At 39.4% G+C, this 24,980-nt stretch overlaps 1 protein-coding gene across 5 annotated transcripts; it reads right to left on the bottom strand.

The window, feature by feature from the left end:
* Positions 1-19: 19 nt before the first annotated feature.
* Positions 20-24,980, bottom strand: GPR88 (G protein-coupled receptor 88). 5 transcript variants are annotated; one of them, XM_054833649.1, is made up of 4 exons: positions 23,424-24,980; positions 4,839-4,965; positions 3,275-3,345; positions 20-225 (listed from the first exon to the last, which is right to left on the bottom strand). In XM_054833649.1, exon 1 carries the CDS (start codon positions 24,978-24,980, stop codon positions 23,895-23,897), a length of 1,086 nt encoding a protein of 361 aa, XP_054689624.1. In that variant the 3' UTR covers positions 20-225; positions 3,275-3,345; positions 4,839-4,965; positions 23,424-23,894. The 5 variants fall into 5 exon arrangements, with proteins under 5 accessions (XP_054689624.1, XP_054689625.1, XP_054689629.1 ...); XM_054833650.1 differs by lacking the exons at positions 20-225; positions 3,275-3,345; positions 4,839-4,965 and adding an exon at positions 9,356-9,460 and having other exon boundaries at positions 23,410-24,980; XM_054833654.1 differs by lacking the exons at positions 20-225; positions 3,275-3,345; positions 4,839-4,965 and adding an exon at positions 17,243-17,335.

Here is a 24,980-nt window from a genome sequence, read left to right as displayed (position 1 = left end):
CCAACTAAAAAGTATCATATCAGACAGTATCATTATCTGAAATCAAAACCTACTTAATTCAAGGAAATGTGAACATTTGACTGGAAATGAGAGAAATTCTCACTTACCAAAGCACAGTGCTTGCTATTCTTCAGATAAGAAAAGTAATCTTCCTCATTTCATCTATGCTGTGATATTTGTAACATCAGAATTGCCTGTATTTAGGCTGTGAGCTTAATATTTGACCTTTAATCAAAATAAGTCATAGAAAAATAGAAGAAAAATGTTAGGAAAAAAAAGAGGAACTTAAGGTTTATGATGGTTTAGAAGTTAAAATCATTGCCATGCAAAACCTGATTTTTTATTTTATTTTTTATACATTCCACCTAGTTGTAGGATTTAGACCAGTTTTATTGAACTTCAGTAACTGTGCTAGTTGACATATGGACACCTACAGACATCCTGAGGTTTGGACTTGATGATCTTAGAGGTCTTTTCAACCTTTATCATTCTATGACCGTGCAGGTATCCTATATCTGCAGTTTAATCCCATCCTGTTACATCCCTTTGAAAGCGTATTCTTTCCCAGTTACAGTTTAAAACTCCTTACAACACAAAACTTTATGGCCTATCGTAATGTTATAAAAATATTGTGTTAAGTGAAACATATGCAGATATATCAATATAATAAGTTATTTGTGTTTAAGTGGCATATATACAATTTACATCCAAAAAAGAAAATACACATCTGTTTCTCCATATATTATAATTTCTTCTACAGTAAATTTTTCTTAGTGATTTATGTATATACTGCAGATTACTACTGAAAATTACTTCTAAAAACTATCGTTTAGGTAAGTTATATAAAATACAAATAATTTGTTTCCTAGTGCCACAAGGAGTGCCATATCTGCATCTATTTTTTCAGTATTAAGAAACTGCATATCAAAAAGAGAAACTGAACTCATTTTAACAAGAAGACAAGGAATTTATAGTTGAAATTATCTCAGATTTATTAAAATGTAAGTTAATTTACAAACATTTTTCTCACTTTGCTGGTGAATGCCATTATCATCAAATTGTCTGCGTACAAGTGGAGGCCATGGACTACTGTTTCTGGTGGAAACTGCTATTTGACTTTGTCTAACAAGCTCACAGGAAATGTGTGCTGCTATTCAAGCTGGGATGGAAAATGATCACTGTGAAGGAACTACACAGGAAAGTTGAAGACGACATTCCATTAGAATCTTTCTAGATGACTCAAATGTAGAACCAATGTTTCTACATGTTGAATTATGTCAGTCTTCAGAAATACTGTATTCTCTACATATACATATCCATGTCCATATACAAGCAGACAGGTAACTCAATCTCAATTTTAGTTTTCTTTAAAAAAGTTGAAAAACTTTTTCAGTTACAAAAAAATAATAATTCATCTATATCTTGTTTTGATTTTGATATAATTGTCATGTGTTCACCAGCAGGACACAGAAGTCATCTCCCCAATGCAAGTACGTCATATTATTATAGATTTTTGAGTTGACATTCTAGTCATATTTTTATAAATGTCCATCCAGCATTGTTACGTTGTAAAGCATCAGAGTTGTTGTTATTATTGTTAATAATAAAATAGACATAGTACTCATTTGGAAAAAAATAAGGCAATTGAGAGACACTAATATTTTTTTTATTTGCTTCACTACAGAGAAATATGTGACCAGAGTGATTTGGCCATACAAACATTCATGAGATTTTCTTCATGTGGGCCTTGTAAATCTTGCCACTGATCAGGCATCACAAGTTCTTTATTTGCAATCACTTCAGAGAGTTATTGGCAAGGATTAGCATTAGCCATTGAATTTTGATTCTTTTCAATTCAAAGAGGATGGAGACTCGCCTTCCTTTGGAAGGACTTCAAAATTATGAATGACTGCCAAGACATGCAGCTTTTGTTAGGAAAAGTAATGTTAAAACAATGCAATAAGTCACTAGAAGTTTGCCTCTAAATTTTTTTATATGTGTCCTTTTGCAGAGCAGAGGGAGATAAGGCCTTTCATTTGAAACAATAAAGCCCAACTAAATACGATTCAAATATATTTTAAAAGGAAAAATAAGTCTTAGGATAGTTGGAAACTAAGTACTGTTACATAGTACTGCTACTGTTATGTAGGACTGCTACAGTCTGTTCTCTTAAATCACGATGTTACTCTAACTGACCCTACTGCCTGTCCCTGATTGCACGAAAATCTTCCAGGGCTAACATATCTGGAGCAACAGTAGCAAAGAATGATTTTTTCCTTAGCTATTGAGGGCAATATTTGGGACAGCTCGCACTGTGCACGCACTGTGGCTTGTGCCAGCCCCTGGGTGAGCTCTGGACAATTCAAGTTGAGCTGTTCCATATGAAATACAAGCAGAAGAAATTGTTTTGGTAACATATATGGCACATCGTAACAGGTAGGACACATTTTTAACAAAAACATAACATTTACATATGTTGCAAGAACATACAGCTTCCAGTATATGTCATGCTATGCCATGGCATGTGGAATGGAAGAGTTTCTAAGAATTTTTCAGTTAGGAGAGAAGACTGTTACACTTAGGGGCAAGCCCACCTGCTGTAATGCTACTTTTGCAATTAGGTTATTTTTGCATTACTTTTTACTGGGTATGGATACACATCAAACTAACATACAGCCAGTTCCCAGATGCAGAATTTTAATCTTGGTTTTCAGTACAGCTTTTAGGACCAATCATTTTTTAATTTCTTTCTTAAGTCAGTCTTGCTTTGTACTGCTGTACCGAGAATTGACTCTGTGATGGGAGCATGACAAAATTCCTCCCTCTGCTACGGCCAATTTTTTCCAAATATTTTGCAAAAGATAATTTTCAAGCTTTTGTTTCATTTTGGTGTCTATTTGAAAGATGGTAAGAGGCAGTTAGCTGATAACAATCAGCAGAAGCTTAAAAATATTGAGGAAGCAAAGAGAAGAAAAATAAAGAACCCCAAATGCCCATGTAGCAGTTACGGAAACATAGGTATTTGACACAATTATGTTAAAGAACAGTAGGTGCTTTAGGAGTCCCCACCCTAAAACAGTTTCCTGTTTTTCAAAACCTCAGCTACAGATTTTAAATGTTACAAGATTCTCCTTAATGCAGTTCATCTCATTACAGCCCCTATGCCGTGCTTCTGAATCTTCTCAATCACTGAAATTAAGCTCTCACACAGCTGTGAATTCTGTGCAAACTGACCACCATGTACATGCCAGATCAGAACATGATGTGAGCTTACCTGAATTAAGGATGTGTCTTGTTGTTTTCACTGTGGCATATCTCATATTTCTGATGTGCTATAGTAAAAGCCTTAAAAATGCACAAAAAAAAAAAAAAAAAGAAAATTGAACCATTGAACTAAATTTCCTAGTTCTTGCTGAGTTTCTTCATTCAGCTATAGGGTTAGCTTTAGACTTTAAAAATGCTCATTAAAAGCACAGATACATTTACAGAAACACAGCTTCACAGGATGAAAGCAATTAGTCATGGATCAAATACTGTTAATAAAATGGAAGTGCTTTGTACTTCCACACTTGTCCTCGTGAAGATGACTATTGATCAAAACACTTTCTTAGAAACTCCCACATCAATAGCTATATGTAGAAACAAAAAAAATTAGTCAAATTCTGTATTGACATCATTTGATAAAACAAAATCCATTTCAGGGTCCCTTCCAAAGTGTATCTCCTGTTTCAGTCCATTTTCTCTCTTTGATAAAAAGAGAACGAGTCAGCTTTTAAGAAACCTGGAGAGTAGACACATAGGAAGTACTGCAAGTTCTTCCCAAGTTGTGTCTAAGCTCTTACGATACTTTTTAATGATCCTGGAAATTTGTTCTGGTAAAGTATGAATACTGCTTAAAAGAATTTCTCCAGAATCTCTCAATTTGATTAGTCGGTTTTTTTGGTTGGTTTGGGTTTTGGTTTTGGTGTCCTCCCCCCCCAAATATTTGAAGCAATGTTTTTCAAAGTACAGGCTGCAACAGCATGAAATCTGATTAGATGTGTGCTGCTTTACTGCACTGATGTGATTCTCAGACTTTAATGACATCCCCCTCCAAAAAATTAAATTTGATACAGATGTACAAAGCCTCACCAGTCCTCGCTCATTGTCTTTACAGTACATGAGTTAAAGCAGGTTGATGGGAATGGCTGTATTTTTCCTATAAAGGCTTTTTGGCTTTGAGATATTGTCTGGCAATTCAGACTATTTTGAAAGTGTCTGCACCCCTCACAACATCCACTGAACTGTGTAAAATTTCTATACTGCCAACATCTTCAAAAATCACTATAGAATCATTTCCTAGGTAAAATCTGAAAATTCTCAACATCACTTTTGATCTTTTATAAAATTTTTTGATCTGTAAAGCTTTGAGGCATGATCCTTCCCTACACATATGAATGTCCATGTACAAACATATTTTACAAACACAGTATAAAACACACTTTCAGGGTCGTGCTTATTCAACCATATTAGAGTTTAAAACACATCACCAGTATTTTACCAACTTCCATATAAAACAGATTGTTCATAGCAAAGTCCCCAGTGGATTTCATAGTATGTAAGCTGCTCTTATGATATAATTTTTAATACCCAGCACCCAAAAATATATGGTTGCTCATGTTACTTATTTTAAGATGCTCCTTAAAACACTTACAACTCTCAAATTTTAGCTTTAATGATTATTTTTGTGACCAAAAAGTTCAGCTATTTCCAAATGGAGGTATTATCTAACTATTGTGTATGACCAGACCATACACATACCATCCCTTCAGAGCAAATAGACGTGTTTCAGTTCTCACTTGCATGTACTCAGGATAGTCCTAAATGCACGTACATCATAGCTCAACAGCACAGCTGATCTGGTGGTGCTGCAAGTTTAAGGCATTCCCACGGTCTCTCTCAGCATGGCACGGTATGATAGAATTTCTGCAATGAGATATTATGTTAAAAATACTAACAAGATTGCAAATCCACATGCTATAAAATGGGAAAGAAAAGAATTAAAGTTTACTTACATGCTCACATACTTTCTTCCCCAGGAAACCTTCAGCTCTTTTTCTGTAGGAGATCGATTGATTGTGGGAACGAATGAGGAGTTGGAAGACAAGGGAGACTCTTTGCACCTGAACTTTGACTCATTTAGCCACAATTAGAGTTGGTGAGAACTACCTTTTGCCTAATTAAAGTAGTAAGGAATGCTTATTACTCTGAAAACCCAAGTACTGAAAATTAGTCATTCAAAGTTAATGGAGTTGAGGTGCTGCAGAAAGTGAGTGGAAAAAAACCAAGTGGCAGTTATCTTCCATGTTTTGGTAATCTACATCAACTATGTGGGTGTAGGTACAATAAAATTCAATTCAGTACATCTACTATTCTCTGAATAAGCTGTAAGGGAAGGGAAAGTTTTTTTAAATCCTGTTACTAATGGGAATTGCCGTAATATCCTCATGATTATGAGGAAATGCTTTGAGATTACAGGCGAAAAAGAGAAGGCATCTTAAATGAGAAACTGAAAAAAAACCAGCTTTAGGCTATATCCAGCTTCTAGACAGTTTTTACATGGGAAGTAACACCCATTTGTCCCATTTCCTACACACACATCCACTTCTACAAGGAAAGAACACCAAGCAAGATCCAGATCCTCACAGCAGTTTCTCTTGCCAGAAGTTCACATTTTTTTTCTGTACTAAGCACACCTAAACTCCAGAGAACTTGAGGGAAATAACACCCCCCAAGCAGAGACTTTAGTCCCTGGAGCAGGACACATGCAGAGTCCTTTGGTTACACCAGGAGAACACTTCCTTTTTAGAAATGGGCCTGATAAAGAACTTGGTCTCTGACAGTGCATCTTATAAAACACAGTGACAAATCTGAGATCAGCAAAGCTTGGATGAGGAGTGACTCACAGATAACAGTCCAGCACTTGTGGAGAACCCAGGTGCCTGATCCCAAGCAGCCGGTGGTGTCTGCTGTGAGCCTCTCCGCAGCACAGGCTCCTCTGGGCTCCCTACAACTAAGTCTTAAAGTTGACCATGAAGAATCAACTCAGAGAGCTCATCAACCAAAGAACAATACTCAGACTATGGAGAGAAAGACCTCATGCAGAATTTAGATTAGTGATTCCTATCACTGGGGGATTTTGTGTGATGTAATACTTGTAGTAGGGAGTTACAATAGAAAAAATGAGTGGAATTGAGCTTGTTTAGTATCAGATAACTTTGTATTACCTGTAACCTTAAAAAGATTTATTTACAACAAACATACAAAAGTATATGCTATGGAGGTCTCAAAAGAACATTACTATTATCATCTCCACTTACAAACACAGATGGGCGTACACTGCGAGGGAAACCTTTGCTCACATTAAAATGTTATGCTTCAACTAGCGGTGGTACAAATCATTCCCAGCTAGATGTCCCATGCACAATAGCCCATATTATACAATGGCACAAATAATAGTCTGCCTTTTAGCACGTTCACAACATGCACAATTTGTTGCTTCTTCTAGAATTTTCTGCATAATATCATACTTTGTTAATAGTGTGCAGAAGCTCAACATAATCTTTTCTAAATTTCCTTTTTTCTTAAATGCTGTAACTACACCCAGAAAAGCAGCCCATAGTAATACATTTACTAGCAACTTGTTGATAGATTGAAGCACATCAATAGAGCTCCTTCCTGATAAAAGTACCAATGACTGATCCCCAATGACTTCTTTGTCATTGTGTGAATATGTATATAGTTTTTCTTATTCAGGCATACAGACAGCTGCAGGTCACATTCTCATAGCAATTTCCTCTTCCTTCGTTTCCTTTTGGACAGTTAGAAGTCATGCAAACTCCTTCCAAGTACGCTGATAGTCTCATGCAGCGGGGAACAGAAAGTCATGGCATAAATATCTAACGAGCACAAAGATGTAAAGAACCAATAACTTATGAAAAGATAGCTACATGAAAAGACAAATTCACCCTTGGGAAGAAAGCCGCCTCTCTGCCAAGCAGTTTTGCAGTACCGCAATGGCAAAACCCCAAGTTATTTTGGTGAGTTCAATTTGGGGAAGCTCCCCTGCGCAAAGCACTGAAACACTTTAAACACTACTGTTTGAAAAGTACCTGGAAGATCTACTTCTCACAAGCATATAGTTCTCCATGTATACAAAATTGTTCTCAGACCCAAAGGAGCTTAAAATAGTTCCTTCTTCACTATCACACGCCTATACTTCCTTCTTAATTACCACACGCCTTAGCAGCCTCTTTTTTGCTGCAACTGTTTGGCACTTTTGTCCAAGCAAACAGCAATAACCCAGAATGAAGAAGACAATCTGCTGACAAAGGTAACTTGCTCTGTCGTTCTATCCTTCTGAGTCTGCACAATACCAAACCTTGGCTACTCTCCTGTGATAGAACAGTTGCAAGTGCTAGCATTTAAATTCACATCAGGTATATGAAGCTTTTGAACCTTTCTTGCAGAAATATCTCTTTAAGTACCTGGGCTCTCCTCTTTCAATTTCCTTTCAGTTATCAGTAAGTTAAAAGTTATTTTGAAACTCTTCTTGCTGGTACTTATTTTTTCATGTTATTTTCAAGATTTCAGTTTGACTATCTTTCTCCTTAATTATGAAATCACCTGCAACTTTATACACTACTCTCAGCACATCCAGTTTCCCTTTGCATATTTATTTTCTCTTCCAATTCTGCAGAGGGTAACTTCAAAAACCTGTTATTTTCTTTAAAGACTCTCTTCCACACTGACAGTTTCACAATTTCTATCACCATAACTCTTCTTGTGCCTTTTTCCAGTCCTCTCAATATCATAGGCTACATGTTCTCATTTCTTTTCCAATGTGCCTTACCAAAAGTCAGTTTCTAACATTTTGAATCACAGCTAATCTCTTATTCAGTACGCTGAACATCTCTCTTACTCCGTTGTAAACACTTCCTCACTTCTACCTGAAGTTAGCAAGACCACACAGCTGACGACTATTTCACAAGCCATTAATGGTTCAAGCTGCTATTGAATGTAGCCTGCAATTGCTCTTACAGCTGAAACTAGCAGAACTTTAAGATATTTTGTCACATAACATTTGCAGGCATTTAACCTGTTTGCATTTCTTATAACTTCCAATACCAGATGAATTCTCAAACTCCTTGCTTCCAAATCCTTCCTAAATCTAGCCCCATATTACTCGCTAGTATTGTGTAAATGTGCTATTGTTCTTTTCCCACCTAGTTCCTGCTCTGTCATTCCAGTTAGTTCATTTGTACAAAAATAGTAGAATTAAATTGATTAAGATTTCCTACTATTCTTCCTTTCAGCTACCTTGTTGGAAATGCCCCACCTACTTAGAAACTTGAGAAAAAATTCTGACATACTGAAACTGAAACTTTCTACAGAAAAATAAAAAAGAAAGAAAAAGAAGCAAAAATGGATAAAAAGTCCTCTTACTTCTGAAACAAAAGAGGATTTAAAAAAATTCTCTTAATACTGTTCACACTAAGTTCAGTGTAGGCTCTCAGCACATTACAGACTCTCAAAACTGAAAAAAATATTTAGATGTTACTCTGCAGGTAAACATTTTTAGTTATGAGTTCTCCAAAATACTGAAATATATACATAACATCATTAAAGGCATTAGTTGCAGTTAACTATGTAACTGAAGTCTCATATATGCTTAAGAGTTTTGCTAAAAGAGCCCTTACTTTGATTAAATAAGAAGTGTATAATGAAGGTGTAAAAATGCTAGAAGATACTCCCTTTAGCTGGTAGAGCATTAACTAATGAACTCAGAGGCGCACAGGCTTTGTGTAAAAAAACTTCAACAAACTTTTACTATAGTAATCACATCTCAATAGCTCTGAACACATTTTGTACATATGTACTAAGAGCAGACAGCTGTTTAATGAGAGTTTGAAAGCTGTGGAAATACCCTTGTAAAAGAGAGGAAATGGAAATCCCCCCCACATTCATTATTTCTTCAAAAATCTATTTGTATAAAATTCGTATCAGTCATGGATGAAGTTGAATGTTTAGGAATATGGAAAAATCTTCGTGCTTCACCCAAATGCTTCAGACAGCAGACCAGATGCATGGAGGCAAGGCTCTTTTCTCTGGCTTGTTCCACTGGCTATGAACATTCTCGTCTTTTTTTCTTTGGACCTCACCTGTGCTGGAGCAAGTTGCTGTTAGACATTCCTGCTCGTAATAGAAATACTGTAGTTTAGAGCTGCATTACTGGTCAATGCTTACACTCAGAGAGAAAACAGAGAAAGAAGAGAAGCAAAAAAGAGTGATACACAAGTGAGAAGCAAGTGGGAATCTCTGTCCTTCCTCCATGCAGCGGGCCCTGGAAGGAAGGCTGCTGCTCCCAGGAAGGTGTCTTGTGGATGGGGAGCAATTGTGGAAGCTGCGGCTGATTTCAAAGCTGTAAAGGAAAGAGATGCTTGGGCAAGACTGGAGTCACTTGCATATAAGCTATTACCACAGCCAGCAAATTTAAGAGTTTCAACAGGAGATGAAAAGAAAGATATGTGGCTTTCCACAAGCTGCCTCTTTGCAGGCTTGGTTGGGGTTTGCATGCTAAACTGGGGCAAGCAGAAAAATGGTCTTTCAACCTCCTACTCTGTTCTCCAGCCTGCCTTCTTCAGCAGGTAGCCTGGAAGACACAGTGTAGCTGAATTACTACAACTAAGTTAGGGTATCTCTGGAAATACTGAGGTTGGGTTGGGAATTTGTCATGTAATTTGCAATGGAATATTGCACTAAATATTTACAGAGGCCTGAAATAAACAAACATTGCAGTATAAATGCTTTTATAATAATTACCTGAAATTCTAATCCACTCTTCAAATCAGTACAGTGCAAAATGCTACGTCAATGAAGAGCCTGTTCAACATCCCATTAGAATGTCATATATTTCTAATACATTCCTCGTATTGCTCAGAAACTATTTTAATTGTAATAAATAATTGTTTATTAATTCAGAGCAATTAACACCTGTAAGAAATGTTAATGTTTTCATGTACTGTCTGCGTCTTCTGCTAGAAGACTCACAATGCCCTAGGCCTGTTTCATAGGCCCTCTTTGGACTTCCTGTGAACAGTCACCAGTCAAAATTTAATTATCCTACTACTTTTAGTATTTTACAAATACGTTGCAGTTTTCCCTTAAAAGACACTGTTTCAATGAACCATCTTGTGGATAAATTCATCCAAGTATAGTGAAGTAAAATAGGTGGTTTCAATGTATGGTAATTTAAAAAAAAATATTAATTTTAAGAACAATTATTTTTAAGCATTCTCACAGATGTAAAGTACATTGAATTTATCACTTCGTGCTTTCTTCAGTTCACCTATGACACTACATCAAAAAAACACTCATGTGGGATTTCTTGCTGAGTGTGCTCATTTTAGGACAGTTGCTGCAATCCAAAATTAGTACTTTATTTAGTATCAGCACTTTCTTCAAAACGAATACAAAGTTGATGGTTATTTTTAAGAATTTGCTGCATCACATATTTAGAAAATACAAATAATGCCAGAAAACATGAAGGAGATGTACCTCATAGAGTGTCACAGGAAACAGAAATCTGATAGAACAAAGAGATCTTCCTATCACCAATAACTAGAAATTGGACCTGCTATTGTTTATTTAAAACATAGGGAAAACTCTGCTTCCTGTCACTATACGTGTATTTTGCTCCGTATACAACATGACCCTTGACTTAAAATAGACATTAGAGAACTTTTTGGCTTTCATTCAGTTTAGCTGTTATAGACTGAACCTGCAGAAGGTTCAGCCAACATCTACACTACTTTAAAAGGATTTGACACATCATCAGAAAAAAAGAAAATGTGTGTTTCCTTGAATTCTAGGGGGAAAGCACTTGAATGGCAAAAAAAGAAAAGAACAGCAACATCGTTAGGTCAGACAGTACTCTGTGGACAGTCCTCCTCCTTGCTGCTGAGGCAGCACAAAGCAGAACTCACAGCTATACAAGTACTGTATCAGCACCGCTGTATTTCTTAGGGCTTTTGAGGCTGAAACCTGCAGTCAGTTCTCAGAAGTCCAGAGCCAAATGGCAAACTGCACAGTATGGTCTCCATAAAGGAAAAAACTGTACGATTCCCATAAAGTTAAAGAGAAATTAAAAAATAAAGACTGGTGTTTAATAAAGCAGCAGTAATCCATGGTTAATTAAGGACAAGGCACATGACCTGCCATGTCTTAATGTAAGTTGGAGGAATGATACTATTTACTGGATGATGCTCATTTTTATGGGTGATCTATGGCAGCTGCATATTCAATGCAAACGGGGCAGATCAGCAAGTAGATGGTGTTTCTAAAAGGCGTTAACAGGAACTAGAGTTTTTCATGTTGTTGACAGAAGGAAAAGATTTTGTAATTTGTTATAAATTATTCTGAATTTTCTTCCTAAATCCCTCCAGTTAGCTGTTTTGGTCATGGAAGGCTTTTATGCTTTCCATCTCTTGGGAAGCATCATTCTTCCCTTTTAAACTTGAAGTGTGTCCTCCTAGCATACTGATACTAAGCACAGGAACTAAAAAGGACTCCTGAATCATCAAATACACAATAAAGCAGGAGCTGACAAATTCAGTGTATCTTGAAACTGGAGGACGATCTCAAAAATAATTGCTGTGAAATTTTTTTTTTCTTATTTTTAAACAGTGCCATGTTAAAAGTAATTGATTTTTTGCTTTTTAGTAGCCCAAGGGAAATCTGTTTTGCTACTCCAGTGTATGGTTGTTTTAATAGCCTGGCTCTTCAAATTTCCAGTCCTGCTGCCAATTAATATGGACCTGCTTCTCTGCACACTTTCTTCAAAACTTTTTACCTTCTTCTTCCACTATGCCTTCTGTCTAAAGATTATTCCCTCTCTTCTAAACTCTCTTGAAGCATCTTTGATAAACTTCCTAGTTCCTTGCCAGTATTGGCTATGTCCATTATCTCATTTTCACTTCCAAGGAGGTGTCTTGTTCTCCCGTTCCTTCCAACCCCATTTTCTCCTCTTCATTCCTACTCCTTGGCTCTATTTCTTTTCCAGCTGCTAGTTCCTTAACACTGTCCTTGTAGGATTGCAGTTCTATGAATTTGCTTCACTGACCTTCATATGCAGTTTTGCAACTGTGTGAGCATTAAAATTCTGTAATTATATTAAGCTTTTAACTTCGTCTTGTTCATCCTTTTTTGCAGGTTTGCCAGAAGTTCCTCAAGTGCCTCCCTAACAACTACTAACCTTGAAGCTTTTCTAGCGTTTCCAGACTAGTTACATGCCCATCCATACCCCTTACTGTCATGTTACATACTGAAATTTGAAGGAACAGTATGGTATTCTATGGTTACCTTCTGCCACAGTGAAATACTTCAAAATCAGTCATTTATTGCATCTCTTTTGTGACAGATGCATATTTTTGTAACTTGCCAGTTTGTATAGCAATACCTTACCTCTAAGCCAACAGCTATTGAACTCCTCTAAAAAAAAGGACTCATCCTTTAGCAAAAGACCTTGGTTCAAACATAGCATGCTGCAATGCAGACCCCTTTGTTGCATAAGCAAAATGTACTAATGAAAAGCCTAGAAGCTGGCTTTACAGCAGATGCAAAGTTGTTTGGCTGCCTGGGTTTTATTTACTTTCAAATGTTGAGACCTTCTTTAAACACACTATTAAATAAGACCTCCCCAGACTTCCAAAGCTTAGGGATATTTTTGTTTATTTGTTTTGTGTTTTAATAACTTTGACATTCTTCTAAGGAATTCTGAAGCTTAAATTGCCTACTTGTACTCTTAAATACTAACTGCAGGTTACGTAAAGGTTTTGGTTTGCCTTATAATTTTAATAAAAACTATATTAATATATTCTTGTCTGACTTTCATTTCTGATAAAAATACAAATGGATGAATTACATATATTAGTTAACTAAAAACTAATATAACTTAGTAAAACAACATTGTGTTCTAGAAAACTGACATATGAAAGTGAAAATATATGCATATAAAGATAACTTAGTGAGTGTCTTACAGTGACTACCCCCGATATTTGCTTGTACAAAATTTATACTTTGGCGGTGCATGTCATTTTACCTCCATCCTTAAAAAATCATCAAAGAAAATTTTCATGAGTGGATCAGGGTGGATGTTTTTCCCCTCTAGCTTGCTGGACCAAATAAGATGAGTGTGTTGGTTTCCTCGAACTGTACGCATGTGGTGCATTGCCTATCTATTTCCATACATATTAACATATTTGAGCAGAAATATCTAAGTGTATGTTTAAAAAATGCAGATATGTTATGTTGAGGCAATAATGCACAACTTATTTCTCACAGGTTTATCTGTGTAGGCAATCTTAAAGCCATTTAATATCTGTAATCTTCTCTTTCATGTCTATATGCTTAAGTTTAAGCCTGGTTTTGTCATAAAAACCAAAAGCTAAATAATTGTATCAGTGGAAACCCTGTTCTCTCCCTAATTCCAATTCAGGGATTCTGACTCTGTTTTTGCTGATATCTATTACATTCTGGAGGCTTTTTAGACCAGATGACTTGCAGAGCTTCATCTTGTTTACCAGCAGCACATGATCTCTTTGGACCATAGTGCCATCTAGCTTCTCTCTTCCTGACCTCAGTAATTCTGTGTGCTGAACACAATTGTGTAATGTAGCAAAAGGAGGTCCAGGGAGCTATTGTCGATGTAATTGTCAAGCTAGTCCTGACTATTTATCTAGACATACAGCTGAATAAGGGGAAGAAATTACTCACTGAGCCTCTCAATAAACTCCTCTTTGATCATCCATTCAAAAATGGGAGACAAAAGTATGTATATTCCTTTGGAACAGGTCTTATTGCTTCCCTCCAAAATGGAAAATCAAGATCCATACCGATGCTCTAGGCAAGCTACCTGTGTCTTTGCAAAAGCTCTGGCACTATACCAATACACACCTCACAGGACATCAAGGGCAAGGTAGCTAAATCCTCTCACATTGCTGAAGGCATTTGTCTTTTAAAGAAAAATCCCTGCTCTCAAAGGAGTAATGTTTGAAAAGACGTGGAAGATCCCCTGAGGTGCCAAGGAAGGAAAAATGCTAGAGAAACATACTTTTAATACACATGGGGGGTGTGCGCGTGTGTGTCTTCCTTTAGTAACAAAGACTTTTTAATGAGAATAGCAGAGTAGACATGAAATGGTCCACCATAACTCCTTGTAACAGGCTGTGTGAAATGGGAACCTTTTTTGGGTAATGGATTTCTTTGTATACACCTGGAATCTGAGACCCACTCAAAGATGCCTGGGTTTCATTTGCTTTTGTTATGTATGCAGGACCTACCTATATGCAAACATACAACAAATGAAGTCCCCTTAACAAAGGTGTAACCTCATAAAAAAGGCTGCAGTAGAAGACCAAAACCACAGTCTCTTCCACATCTGGGTCTGGCTCACATCCTTGGCAGCTTCTGGTGAGCCAGCACTATACAAGATCCAATCTAGTTTTCTTAATCTTTCTTTCTAATTCACTGATGTGCTCTTTACTGCTAGGAGTGATATTTCCTCCTGTGTCTCATGATCACGGTTCGCTTACATCAACTCACATCATTACACAAACTTCTTGCTGTTAATGCCCAGTAGTAAAACAGCCGAGTCTTCAAACTCTCACTTCAGACTTTCCATGAAATTCTACTAATCAACCAAACTTCTTAAATGATTAGGGTATAATAAGACCTTAATCCCTAAATAATTAACAAACTAATTGAGATTCCACTGCACTTGATAAACGTGCTATGGAGTGTATAAAAGTGGCATATGCGTGTAGCTGTTAGGACAGTAGTTGTGACCTTTTGCAACTGGCTTGTATGAGGGAGAATAACTCAGAGTAACTGGCTGGCCATTGTAAAAGAGTGGGCTGCAGGCTAGCAGCCTTCTTGTTCCTGAAGAGCTTACAGTCACAGCTATCCTCACTGCTGACAGTATCCACTAGCATCAGACACCCTTGCTTAACATCTGCAGACAACCTTGTGATCATTGAATGTTTTAATGGACATTCTTGGCAAGAATTTGTTCATAGACTATCTGAATTTACATAATAGGTACCTATGCCATCCTAGGAATGGCTGGCACATAAACACCTTTGTACACTCGTGCTTGAAACCAAACATTGATGTCAAAATATTACCAAAAATATATTACAACCACTCACCAACTTTGTTCTCAAAATCAATTAATAAAAAGCAGTATTTCAATATAGTACTGTGTAAGCGATGAGAACAAGAAACAAAACAACACTGCAGGTTTCTACAGGTATCTCATTTGAGGATAAAAACATGTATGTGCCATTCTATCCTGATTACAGTGATCATAATTATTTTCAAATTACTGATAAAATTAACATATAATCAGCTATTTTATTCATTAGGTTCACACAATATTTGTAGTGTTAGATGTTACTAAATGAGATAATGGTTACAAGACCCTTAGTGAGTGTTTGCTTTGAACTATTTGCTCCCTGAGTTGCATTCACAGATTCCTCAATATGGTTTCCCTAGAACTCTTTTTTTGGGAAGGGAATTGTTTTACACATTTCTATACCTATGAGACAATATTTTTTTCTTTAGAGTTTAATGAACAATTGTCTCCCAAATCTAAAAGAAAACAGACCAATGCTAGTAATAAAATCTGAAGAAGATACCAGATAATGACAAAATTTGTTCTCAGAGTTCTGCCCTTACCTTCTACAGAAATCAGATCACTCTCTGAAAACACATATTTTATTCTCTGGGAAGTCACTCTCTACCTGCCACCCACAATCTGCTGTCTCATAAACATGCATCTCCCAGGAGTCCTGGCTCTGGTTCCTGGATCAGCTTCTGGGCATTAGAGGTCACCAGCCTCTGCCACAAGACAGACCTTGGGAGGTATAGCTGGAATGCCCGGGGCACCATGTGTTGTACTGCAAAAGGGTATGGGCTCATCTACCACACTGACACATGCTGCCAAACAAGCTTTTGCATAATTTCTTTGATCTCTGAGTAGTAACTGCAATTTTTTATGTTCTTAAATTCCCAAACTCAACCAAAGGGATGTTCAGCAAGGGATAAGAATTTCTGACGAGCTTTGTATATCTCAAATGAAGTAAAGCCATAGTTCAAAAGGCTACATATTTTTTAATGATATACACATATATGTACATATAATTTCCCTTGAATGTTAATAAAAGGCTACATATATTTTAATATATACACATATATGTACATATAAGTATATAATTTACCTTGAATGTTAATAACTCAGAAACAAAATATTTTCCCCTCAAAAATCTCAAAATGTATTTGTGTTCGGGCTGAGACCAAGCATGGGACACTACCGTCTCAAAGATACATTTTTTAGCATAATACGACTACATTGCAGAAGGGACTATAATTATAATCTTGACATTACCATAACGACCGTGGTTGCTATCAGGTGACAGGTATAATATAGATAATCAGTAGACAGTACAATAGCAATATTTAATGATGCATGAGATAGAAGAAAATTAATTCATGCCTTTAATTCAGCTCAGAGCTATCTTTTTTTATATTTGTGTGTGACTTTCCTAATCCTGTTAGCATGTACATAACAGTTACAATAAACAGCAAAGAGCCAAGCAAGACATCTACCGTGGAATCCAGAGAGCTCACATTTACTCATCATATACAATGAATAATTTTTGTGTTCCTATTTATCTCTTTTTTTTAACATGATAGATAGTTCTACTGTTTTGTTTTAATACCACACAAAAAAAAGCTGATAGCCACAGCGAAATCTATCAAAAGTGCCTTTGCCTTGAAATCAAACTGAAGCAGTAGTGAGGCTGTGGTTTTGTTTTCCCATGTTGCAATCTACCAACTCTCTCATTTAATGAGCCTGAGAGAAATAATGCCACAAATCGAAAAAACCTAATGTAAAGGAAGATGCTCTGTTGATTGAAAGAGGGACAATTATGCTCACTGGAGGAGCTAACACGGCTGCACAATTCAAATCCTGTGAGATTTTACCACTACCTTTATAAAAAAGGATTAATTGAAAGAGAGTTTTTTATGGAAAAGGACACACCTGCAATGAAGCTATTCCAATATGGGTAGATAGCAACGGATGAAATGCAACAGAAGACAAAGGAGTAATACTCAAACGTAAATAAGAAGAAGTACTACTCACATATCTTCACAATACTCCTGGTTATGACCTCTGTTCAAACCTTGCTGCTCCTGTCTCCACAGCTACAACAGTGCTACAGCCATTTCACTGAGCCTTAGAATGAAAGATGCAAAGTTTATAAAGAATCACAGAAACAGTGTTTTATGAAATAACACCAAGGACCATGTCAGAGGCTTTAGGGTGAGAAGAAAGTGGCTAACCCAGTGCTGTTGTGCACTGAGGCAAGGCAGACAAAGGGGGGAAAGAAAAAAAAGAGGATATTTCACTGTGACACCTCAGTGGAACAAACATGAAGCAAAGTTTGTGTAACGCTTTGCAAAACTGGCTATTGTTCTATTTGTCAACTTTGTCTCTCAAGGTCTCCCTTTCATAGTTTTCTTCTGTTGCTTTTAGGCTGACATTGCACTCCATCACATCATCAGCTTCAGAACAGATCAGGATGGATGCCTGAAGCACATCTGCATTTTTAATTCTGCCCTGAGACTGTCACAGGACAGGTGAAGACTCCAGACAGCCTGAAGACATCTATTAAGAAATTTCCATCTGAGATGGCAGATTCATGAAGCTATGAATAAAATAACAAGATATCAAAGATATCTGTTCCAGGTATGGTTGTTCCTGCTGTTTCTCCCCCCCAGGACTGCACTTCCACTTTCCTCACTCACCTGCTCTCTCAACTGTAAGAGAGGGAACAGAATGGCCAAGTCCTGCTGCTGTAATCAAAATTTGCTCTTACTGAGAAGCCCAAGCTGCACAGCTGTTTTTCCCAAATATTAATACCTTCTCTAATGGCAATATCACATGCAAACACCACCAGCGTGTCCATTCAGAAAACAGCAAATGTGACAACCAACCATGGTATGGGCTCTATGACAGCATTTTTCACCAGCAGCTGTTTCACATTGTAGGGCTGCTCCTGACCACAAAGCATCTTTGGTCTTAAGTGAAGCTTTTCAATAATAGTGGCTCCATCTTTGTTCCTTGTACCTTGGTCCTTGAACCATGGGAGCTGGTTCTGTCCAGTGAGAATGAAAATTATTCTTTCTTCCTTTGTGTTTCTTTAATAATTAATACTAAGTATGGTTTTCATTTGCTGTCAGTTCTAAAGCAGCAGGAAAACTTTTGAGGCAGAGGATGATCTCACACAAGTACAGAAAAAAAAAGGCGTTTAAAGAATGCTGAAAAATTCTGGCAGAGGTGCATTTTTGTTACTCATTGTTTCAACTCATTGTCCCACAAAGGCATAGTTCAGCATGGTGAAGCTGTGGTGCTACACAGCTCCCTTGTTTGGCTTGAGACCCCCTCCAACAGGCAGTTTGCTTTCCTTCCGAACAACTCGCAAAAGCTTGGCTCTATACTTGTGATAAACTTGGTGTGGGATTGCAGGTTAGATATCCTATAGCTTGCCCTAAACACCAAACAGTTAAGCTTCCTGGAGTGGTTATTAGGTTTCTTCAGAAACCCAAAGCTGCAGGTCAGAAAGGAGCCACAAAGCATTTTTCTCCAGGATTATTTTGTTTGCAGTTCATATTTCATGAATTCCTGCCCGGAACAGGCGTAGTGCAAAGACTTGCCATATTGAACTCATTGACAATAAACAAACAAGGTGGCCCACACTCTTAAAGCAGAGCTATTTTCCTTTAAGGTCGTGTTTTCCAAGGGAGAAGAGATCATTAGATCACCTTCTATAGTAACAGATCAGTTTGAATACTTGCATAAGGGTGTGTATTCTGTAATGAGGTCACTTCCGATAAGCTAATCATAATAAGCTCTTCAGCTACAAAGTTTTTTTCTCCAGCCTTCAAACTATTTGTGACTTTTTTCTATATTACCCCTGATTTTTACATAGCCTTAATCAAATGCAAGTATCTGTAAATATAGACACAGCATTTGTCCACTACTCTACACATGAAAAACCCACCTTCAAAACCTATTCAGTCTTAAGTAGAAATTTAAGTATGCAGGATTTGTCCCTCAGTTCTTTAGTCTTAGTTTACAATTGTCTCTCAAAACTTACACTGCTCAAGGAGTCATGCCTTGATCAGCAGGATCAAGTACCTTTCCCTTAGTGAAGGAAATTACAGAAAATACCGAAGAAAGGGAAAAAGAAAGAAAATAGACTATTACTCTGGTAAAATGATGACAGTGCATGGGAAGAATTGACATAAAAGAGTAAAAAAAAGGTAGCTTTCTTAGAAGTTAAATAGTCACGAGAAAAGCTATTTTCGCTGCCGTTTGGGAAAGGGACTTCTGAATTTAAAGAATACTGCAATAACCTAGTTATGTGATTTAAGATGAAATGGAAAGCTAAAGTATATGTTGTCACTTTTTTCTTTAATGAAATGCTACACTTAAACGTCTTCATTTGAAAATAATCTGTATGTGGGTTTTTTTTTAAAAATAGCATCAATTTGGTAGTTAGAAAAAAAAAAGGTTCACAGCATGCTTATGGCTGACTGAATCTGGAGGTTAGCCAAGATGTTATCCCTGCTATCCAGTAATGCTGTGGAATGTAGTCTCCAGAAGAACACTGATGCAATTTGTACCTTTAATCTTTTTTGATTCCTGAGGTTAAAGAAAATTTTCTGGTGTATGGAATGCTTTGTTAAAAGATGAAATTGAGAATAGAATTGCATGTTTTCAATTTATTAAGAAAAGCATAGAATTCTGTTTCCTAACATATATAAGGAATCAAATAATTGGAGGTGGTTTATTTCATCATAATCCCAGGCCTCTTTTGGCTTTCAGACTTTGCTCTGTGTTGTTTCTCAGGACCACACTGTTAGTGGCCCTGTCCTACTATCTTTATCTCCTGTCATATTTTCCCAGCTTCACTTTGCTGCCTGTACTTTTTTACGCAGCTTTGTTTAGGGCAATGATTGTCTAGTTTTGGTGGAGGCTTATATTATTGTAGCTGTCTGATTCCACAAAGCAGCTCAATGGCTTTTTACAACTATCTTAAATTAAGGGTAACTTCAAAAGTTTTAATCCAAACTATAACTTCATGAACATCCTCTGCAAGCAAATAACCATATTTCTGCCTCAGGATGTTATTCTGCGGCACCACAATTTTACCTTCAAAAAGCAGGTCCCATGTGTATTCCTGCATGGGCAAACCACAAACTGAGTGGCAGATTTACTTCGGCTGTAACACGCCAAATGGCTGTTTTCAAGCCACATCAGTACAACTGGCTGCAATTCATCCAGCCGATTACTAACTCCTAGCTTTCCAGAAGCTCTGAGAAAATAGCGGAGGAATAGGCAACTATTGCACATGAACAATGTGACTGATCTGCACTACTGTATAATAAATCCAATGCTTTAATGAGATCGCCTCCCTCATCTAACATACATGAGGCCAGCTGACCAGCCATTCTAGGAAGGGCAGCATTAGGCCGTGCTCAGGTAACTTGCTTGGCACAATGTCAGAGCAAAAAAGCAATTCAATTTAAGCAAATCTCACTGGAAGTGCGAACAGGATTTCCCACCTCTTCAAAGATTGTTTGGTTGAGACGTTTTAAAGGACGATTGGCAACAGATCCCTTGCATCTGTAAATCAGTTGTTTGAGCATGACAGAAATTTATATTAACGAAAAGTCACCATTAAACTAGCAGTGGACACATTTGAATCAGCCGTAAAAGTAAAGCATAGATACCAAAAACTGAGAGGCAGATCAATCTTCTCAACCAAGATGCAGTACCACAGAGCCAGGAGAAGCTGAGCTAAGCTGTGCTTCCATTGCTATTTACCACGGAGTATTTACAATGTGGAAATAGAAAGAATATGGCTGTAGAACAAGGCATACAGGACTTTTCTGAGCAGTAATTTCTGAGAAATTGATCTTAAGTTGAGACAATTACTCTTTCTTAATTACTTTAAATTAAAATTCTTTTCTGAGTAATGCTATTTAGGTCACCTGAGTATATTAAAACAGTCAAAGATTTACAGTCAGATGTAATTACATCAGACTTTCCAAGGGATTTCCAGCTGTTCTCTGGAATTAATGCATAGCATAAGGATAGCTGACTGGAGTTTTGTACATGATAGCATTTCTTATACGTGTTTGCATTTAAAACGTAGTCTATATAAAATACAGGCATTTCAGATTTAACTGGCATGCTATTTTACAAAGGAAGAAGTTCAGAAGTTCCAGTTATCTGACATTTGGACATTGAATTCTGAAACAGGTTATTGCTTTAATTCCAGACTAACACATTCCATAGCCAAAAACAGGGCAGGGGGGACAAACATTGTCTAGTGTTTTACTTTAAAGTTTGTTCTTTTGATTATGGACCCAGTAGTGAGCTTTACCAAGTGTCTTCTGTTCCTTTAGCCATGGTGGGAAGTGGCGATGTGCATCCTTTTGTGGGTTCCAGCCTAAGGATTACTTTATAGTAGAACAGGGTCTTACCCCTGGGTGGCCCTTGGTTTACCTTTATTTTGGCAGTGATCCAGAATATTTTCCAGAATTGGTGTAGGTGTGGTCAGAACAGTTTTCTTTCTCCATTTCCTGCACAAAGCTAGCAAAAGCACAGTCGCTGTGATTAGGATGACAGATTACAGCAAGGATATAGTGGCTTCTCCACTCTCCAAGATAGGTGCACAGTGTTGATAAAAATGAATCTTGCATATCTCGTATGTTCATGTTTCCTTGCTAGCCCTCCCCATCATTCTGATTCTGTCACTCAATGGCACACTGTCTCTCACACCATCTCCAAGATGGAAGAAGAAACTCTCTGTGAGCCTCAGACTCTAGGAAACTTCTCTTATTTTTCCACACATCCTTGCAAGTGGCTAAAGCTGTTTTCAAGATGTCAACACATTTTCAGGACGTCAAGATAATTTATTTTTTTTTTATTTTCCTTTTGAGGCCTTTGTTCCTTGTCTTTATTAAATCCTGACCTCAAGAGGAATCTTTTCTGTGATGAAAGTGAATTTTTGTATTTAGAAAAATAAAATATTGGTATGGGGATTCTAGGTACATCATTGTATCACAGATACCTAACAGGTCTTATACTTGGGAAAAAAAAGAAATTCTTCCCTTCCTCTTAAAGCAATTTCTGTTGAAACTCAAACCCCATCAGGTAAGGCAAGCAAATTGTGGAGCATTACAACATACGGCCATAGGGCCTTTTACGTTATACCTATCGTGCTTGTCTCTTCCTTGTTATCGTCCCATCATTCACATGTCCTCATGACAGCTGCCAAGCTCATATTAATACCTGTCACCTGATGCAACAAACTCTTGTTGTGAAGAACTTTCCTATGTTCCCATGTGTCCATTCTTCTCCTCAAGATAGCACAGTTTAGGTGATACTGCTCGCGGATGTCCATGGGCTCAGAAAAGAACTACCTTCTTCCAGTCTTTTGTGCCGAAAGGCAAACAGAGCACTAAGTAACATCACCACAAGAACAACAGCAACTGTGTTGGAAAAGAGGAAGGAGGTGGTCAATCAATAGCGAAGGAAACACAAGGATTTTAGCCTCCATTCCTGGGAGGAATGAGGCTGCAGCGCTCACCACCGCAGTTTGTTTCCCTCGCCACTCTCAGTGCGAGGAGCTGTCGCCTTTCCAAATGCCACACAGAATCTGTCATTTTGTATTTAGCAAAGGCTGTGAAATCGCACTTCAGCAATAACATATTTAATAGAAACACAATAAACTGGTAACTGAACAGGTGACAGGGTTAGATGGACAACACTGGTCGCCATATTGCATTGTATTTTATCAAGTGCATTACCACAGGCACAGGCCTTTGTCAGAACAGGCCTTACACTTTATAAAGAGCTTTCAAAATATCCAAACCAGATCACCACAAAGGTGTATATGTTTTTCTTTTTAACAGTTTTCACAGACAGCATCATCCAAGAGTTGGCCAGGGGAAAGCTGTCTTGCATGGAGCACACAGATTAGGTAACCTGAGGGAAAGGAAGCAGTTCCTGGTGGATTTGTGTGTGCGTGTGGATTTGTGTGTGCTCGTGTAATGAGACACTTGCCAGTTCTTCACAAGCGAACCTGGCGTTCAGGGAGCTCGCTTCAAAGAATTACTTCAAATGCTGAAAGAATTAGATAGATTTTATAAAAACAAACTTGCAGTAAGTCTCAAAAAGAGCTGTCTAGGTGCCTGCCTCATATTGAAATCTTTAAAGCATAACAAGTTACATACGTTGCCATATTTACCAGTTACTCCAGATGTCCAAATCCACCGCTTTTGGCTGGAGTCCTGGCGCGCACCGGGGGGCGGGCAGCTGCCGTGAGTGGGAACGGAGTTGAGGGGGTGGCGAGGGCAGTGCCGCGGGAGGGCGGGCAAGGGACCCCCACCCTAGCGCCCGTCCCGCTGCCCCAGAAAAGCAGCCGGAACCTTCGGCAGTGAAAAGAGGGAGCGGGAAAGAGGTGCGTGGGGTCAAAAAGGAGCAGCAGGAGAAGGTTTTACAGAGCAGCGCTACCGGGCAGGGGGCCGGGGTGGCAGCAGCAAGGGGACTGGGCCTCACGGCGGGGCGCGGCAGGCGGCTCGGCTCCCCGACGTGAGGTGTCTGCCGGCGGGAGGGGCGGGAAGCGGCCAGGGAGGACGGGGCTGTTCCTGCCCAGCGGGGCGGGGGGCCACAGACTGCCCGGGGGTCCTCGCCGTCCCCCTCCCGCAGCCGCGGCCCCTCAGCGCGGCGCAGCGGCGGCGCTGAGGCTGGCCGCCGTCCCCCGCCGCCGCGGCAGCTGCGGGCAGGGCGGGGCGGCGGCGGGGCCGGCGGCAGCGGCGGGGCGCGGAGCGGCGGCGGGGCCCTCGCCGCGGGGCAGGACGGAGCGGGCCGCCCGGCGGAACTCCTCGCTGCGCCACGTGTAGAGCAGGGGGTTGAGGGCCGAGAGGGAGCAGAGCAGCAGCCAGCTGGCGGCCTGCAGCGCCGGCGGCGCCGGCCGCAGAAAGAAGCCCAGGAGGCTCACCCACACCAGGGGCTGGGTGCCCAGGAGGAAGACGCAGCAGAGCAGCAGGACGGAGACGCTGCTGAGGCGGCGCTGGGCGCGACGGGGCGGCGGCGGGGCGGCGGGGAAGGGCAGCTGGTGGAGGAGGTGGAAGTTGAGGACGCTCACCCGCTTGGCGCTGCCCCGCACCCGACGCACGATGCCGAGGTAGCAGTGGAGCAGCAGCGCGGTCTGGCCCAGCACGGCCAGGGCGAGGAGCAGGGCGGTGTAGCGAGAGCTGCCGTTCGTCTGCCGCGGGGGCAGCTGCTGGACAGAGCCCGGGATCCAGAGCCCGGGCAGCAGCAGAACCAGGAGCAGGGCGAGGGCCCAGGAGAGCCCGATCATGCAGCTCGTGTGCCTCCGCTGGTAGAGGGCCTGGTACACGCTGGGCAGCTTGGTGATGAGCACGTACCTGTTGAAGGCCACCAGCAGGTGAGAGGCCAGGGAGACCGTGAGGCCGAGGCCGAGGAGCCCCCCTCGGAGCAGCCGGTACTCCACCGAGCGAAGGGAGGAGGAGTTGGGAGGCAGCAGCCCCAGCACAGCCTCCTGGGGCATCCACAGGGCACACACGCTTAGGTCTGCTGCACAGCCATTCACAATGAAGGCATTACTGGTTGTCTGCAGCTTCTTGAAGGAAAAGACTAAATAGATGACCATCACATTGGACAAAGTCCCTGAGATAGCTAAGACTGCATAGAGCAGTGACAGGAAGATGCGGGTCCCAGAGGAATCCTCCCAGAGCAGCAGCAGAGGCGAGCTAGCAGTCCAGGAAGAGGCGTTGGGCAT

The sequence above is a fragment of the Grus americana genome, chromosome 8 (genome assembly GCF_028858705.1).
Source record: "Grus americana isolate bGruAme1 chromosome 8, bGruAme1.mat, whole genome shotgun sequence".
NCBI lineage: Eukaryota > Metazoa > Chordata > Aves > Gruiformes > Gruidae > Grus > Grus americana.
The sequence above is the reverse complement of the archived record's forward strand: the minus strand, read 5'-3'. Positions and strand labels throughout refer to the sequence as shown.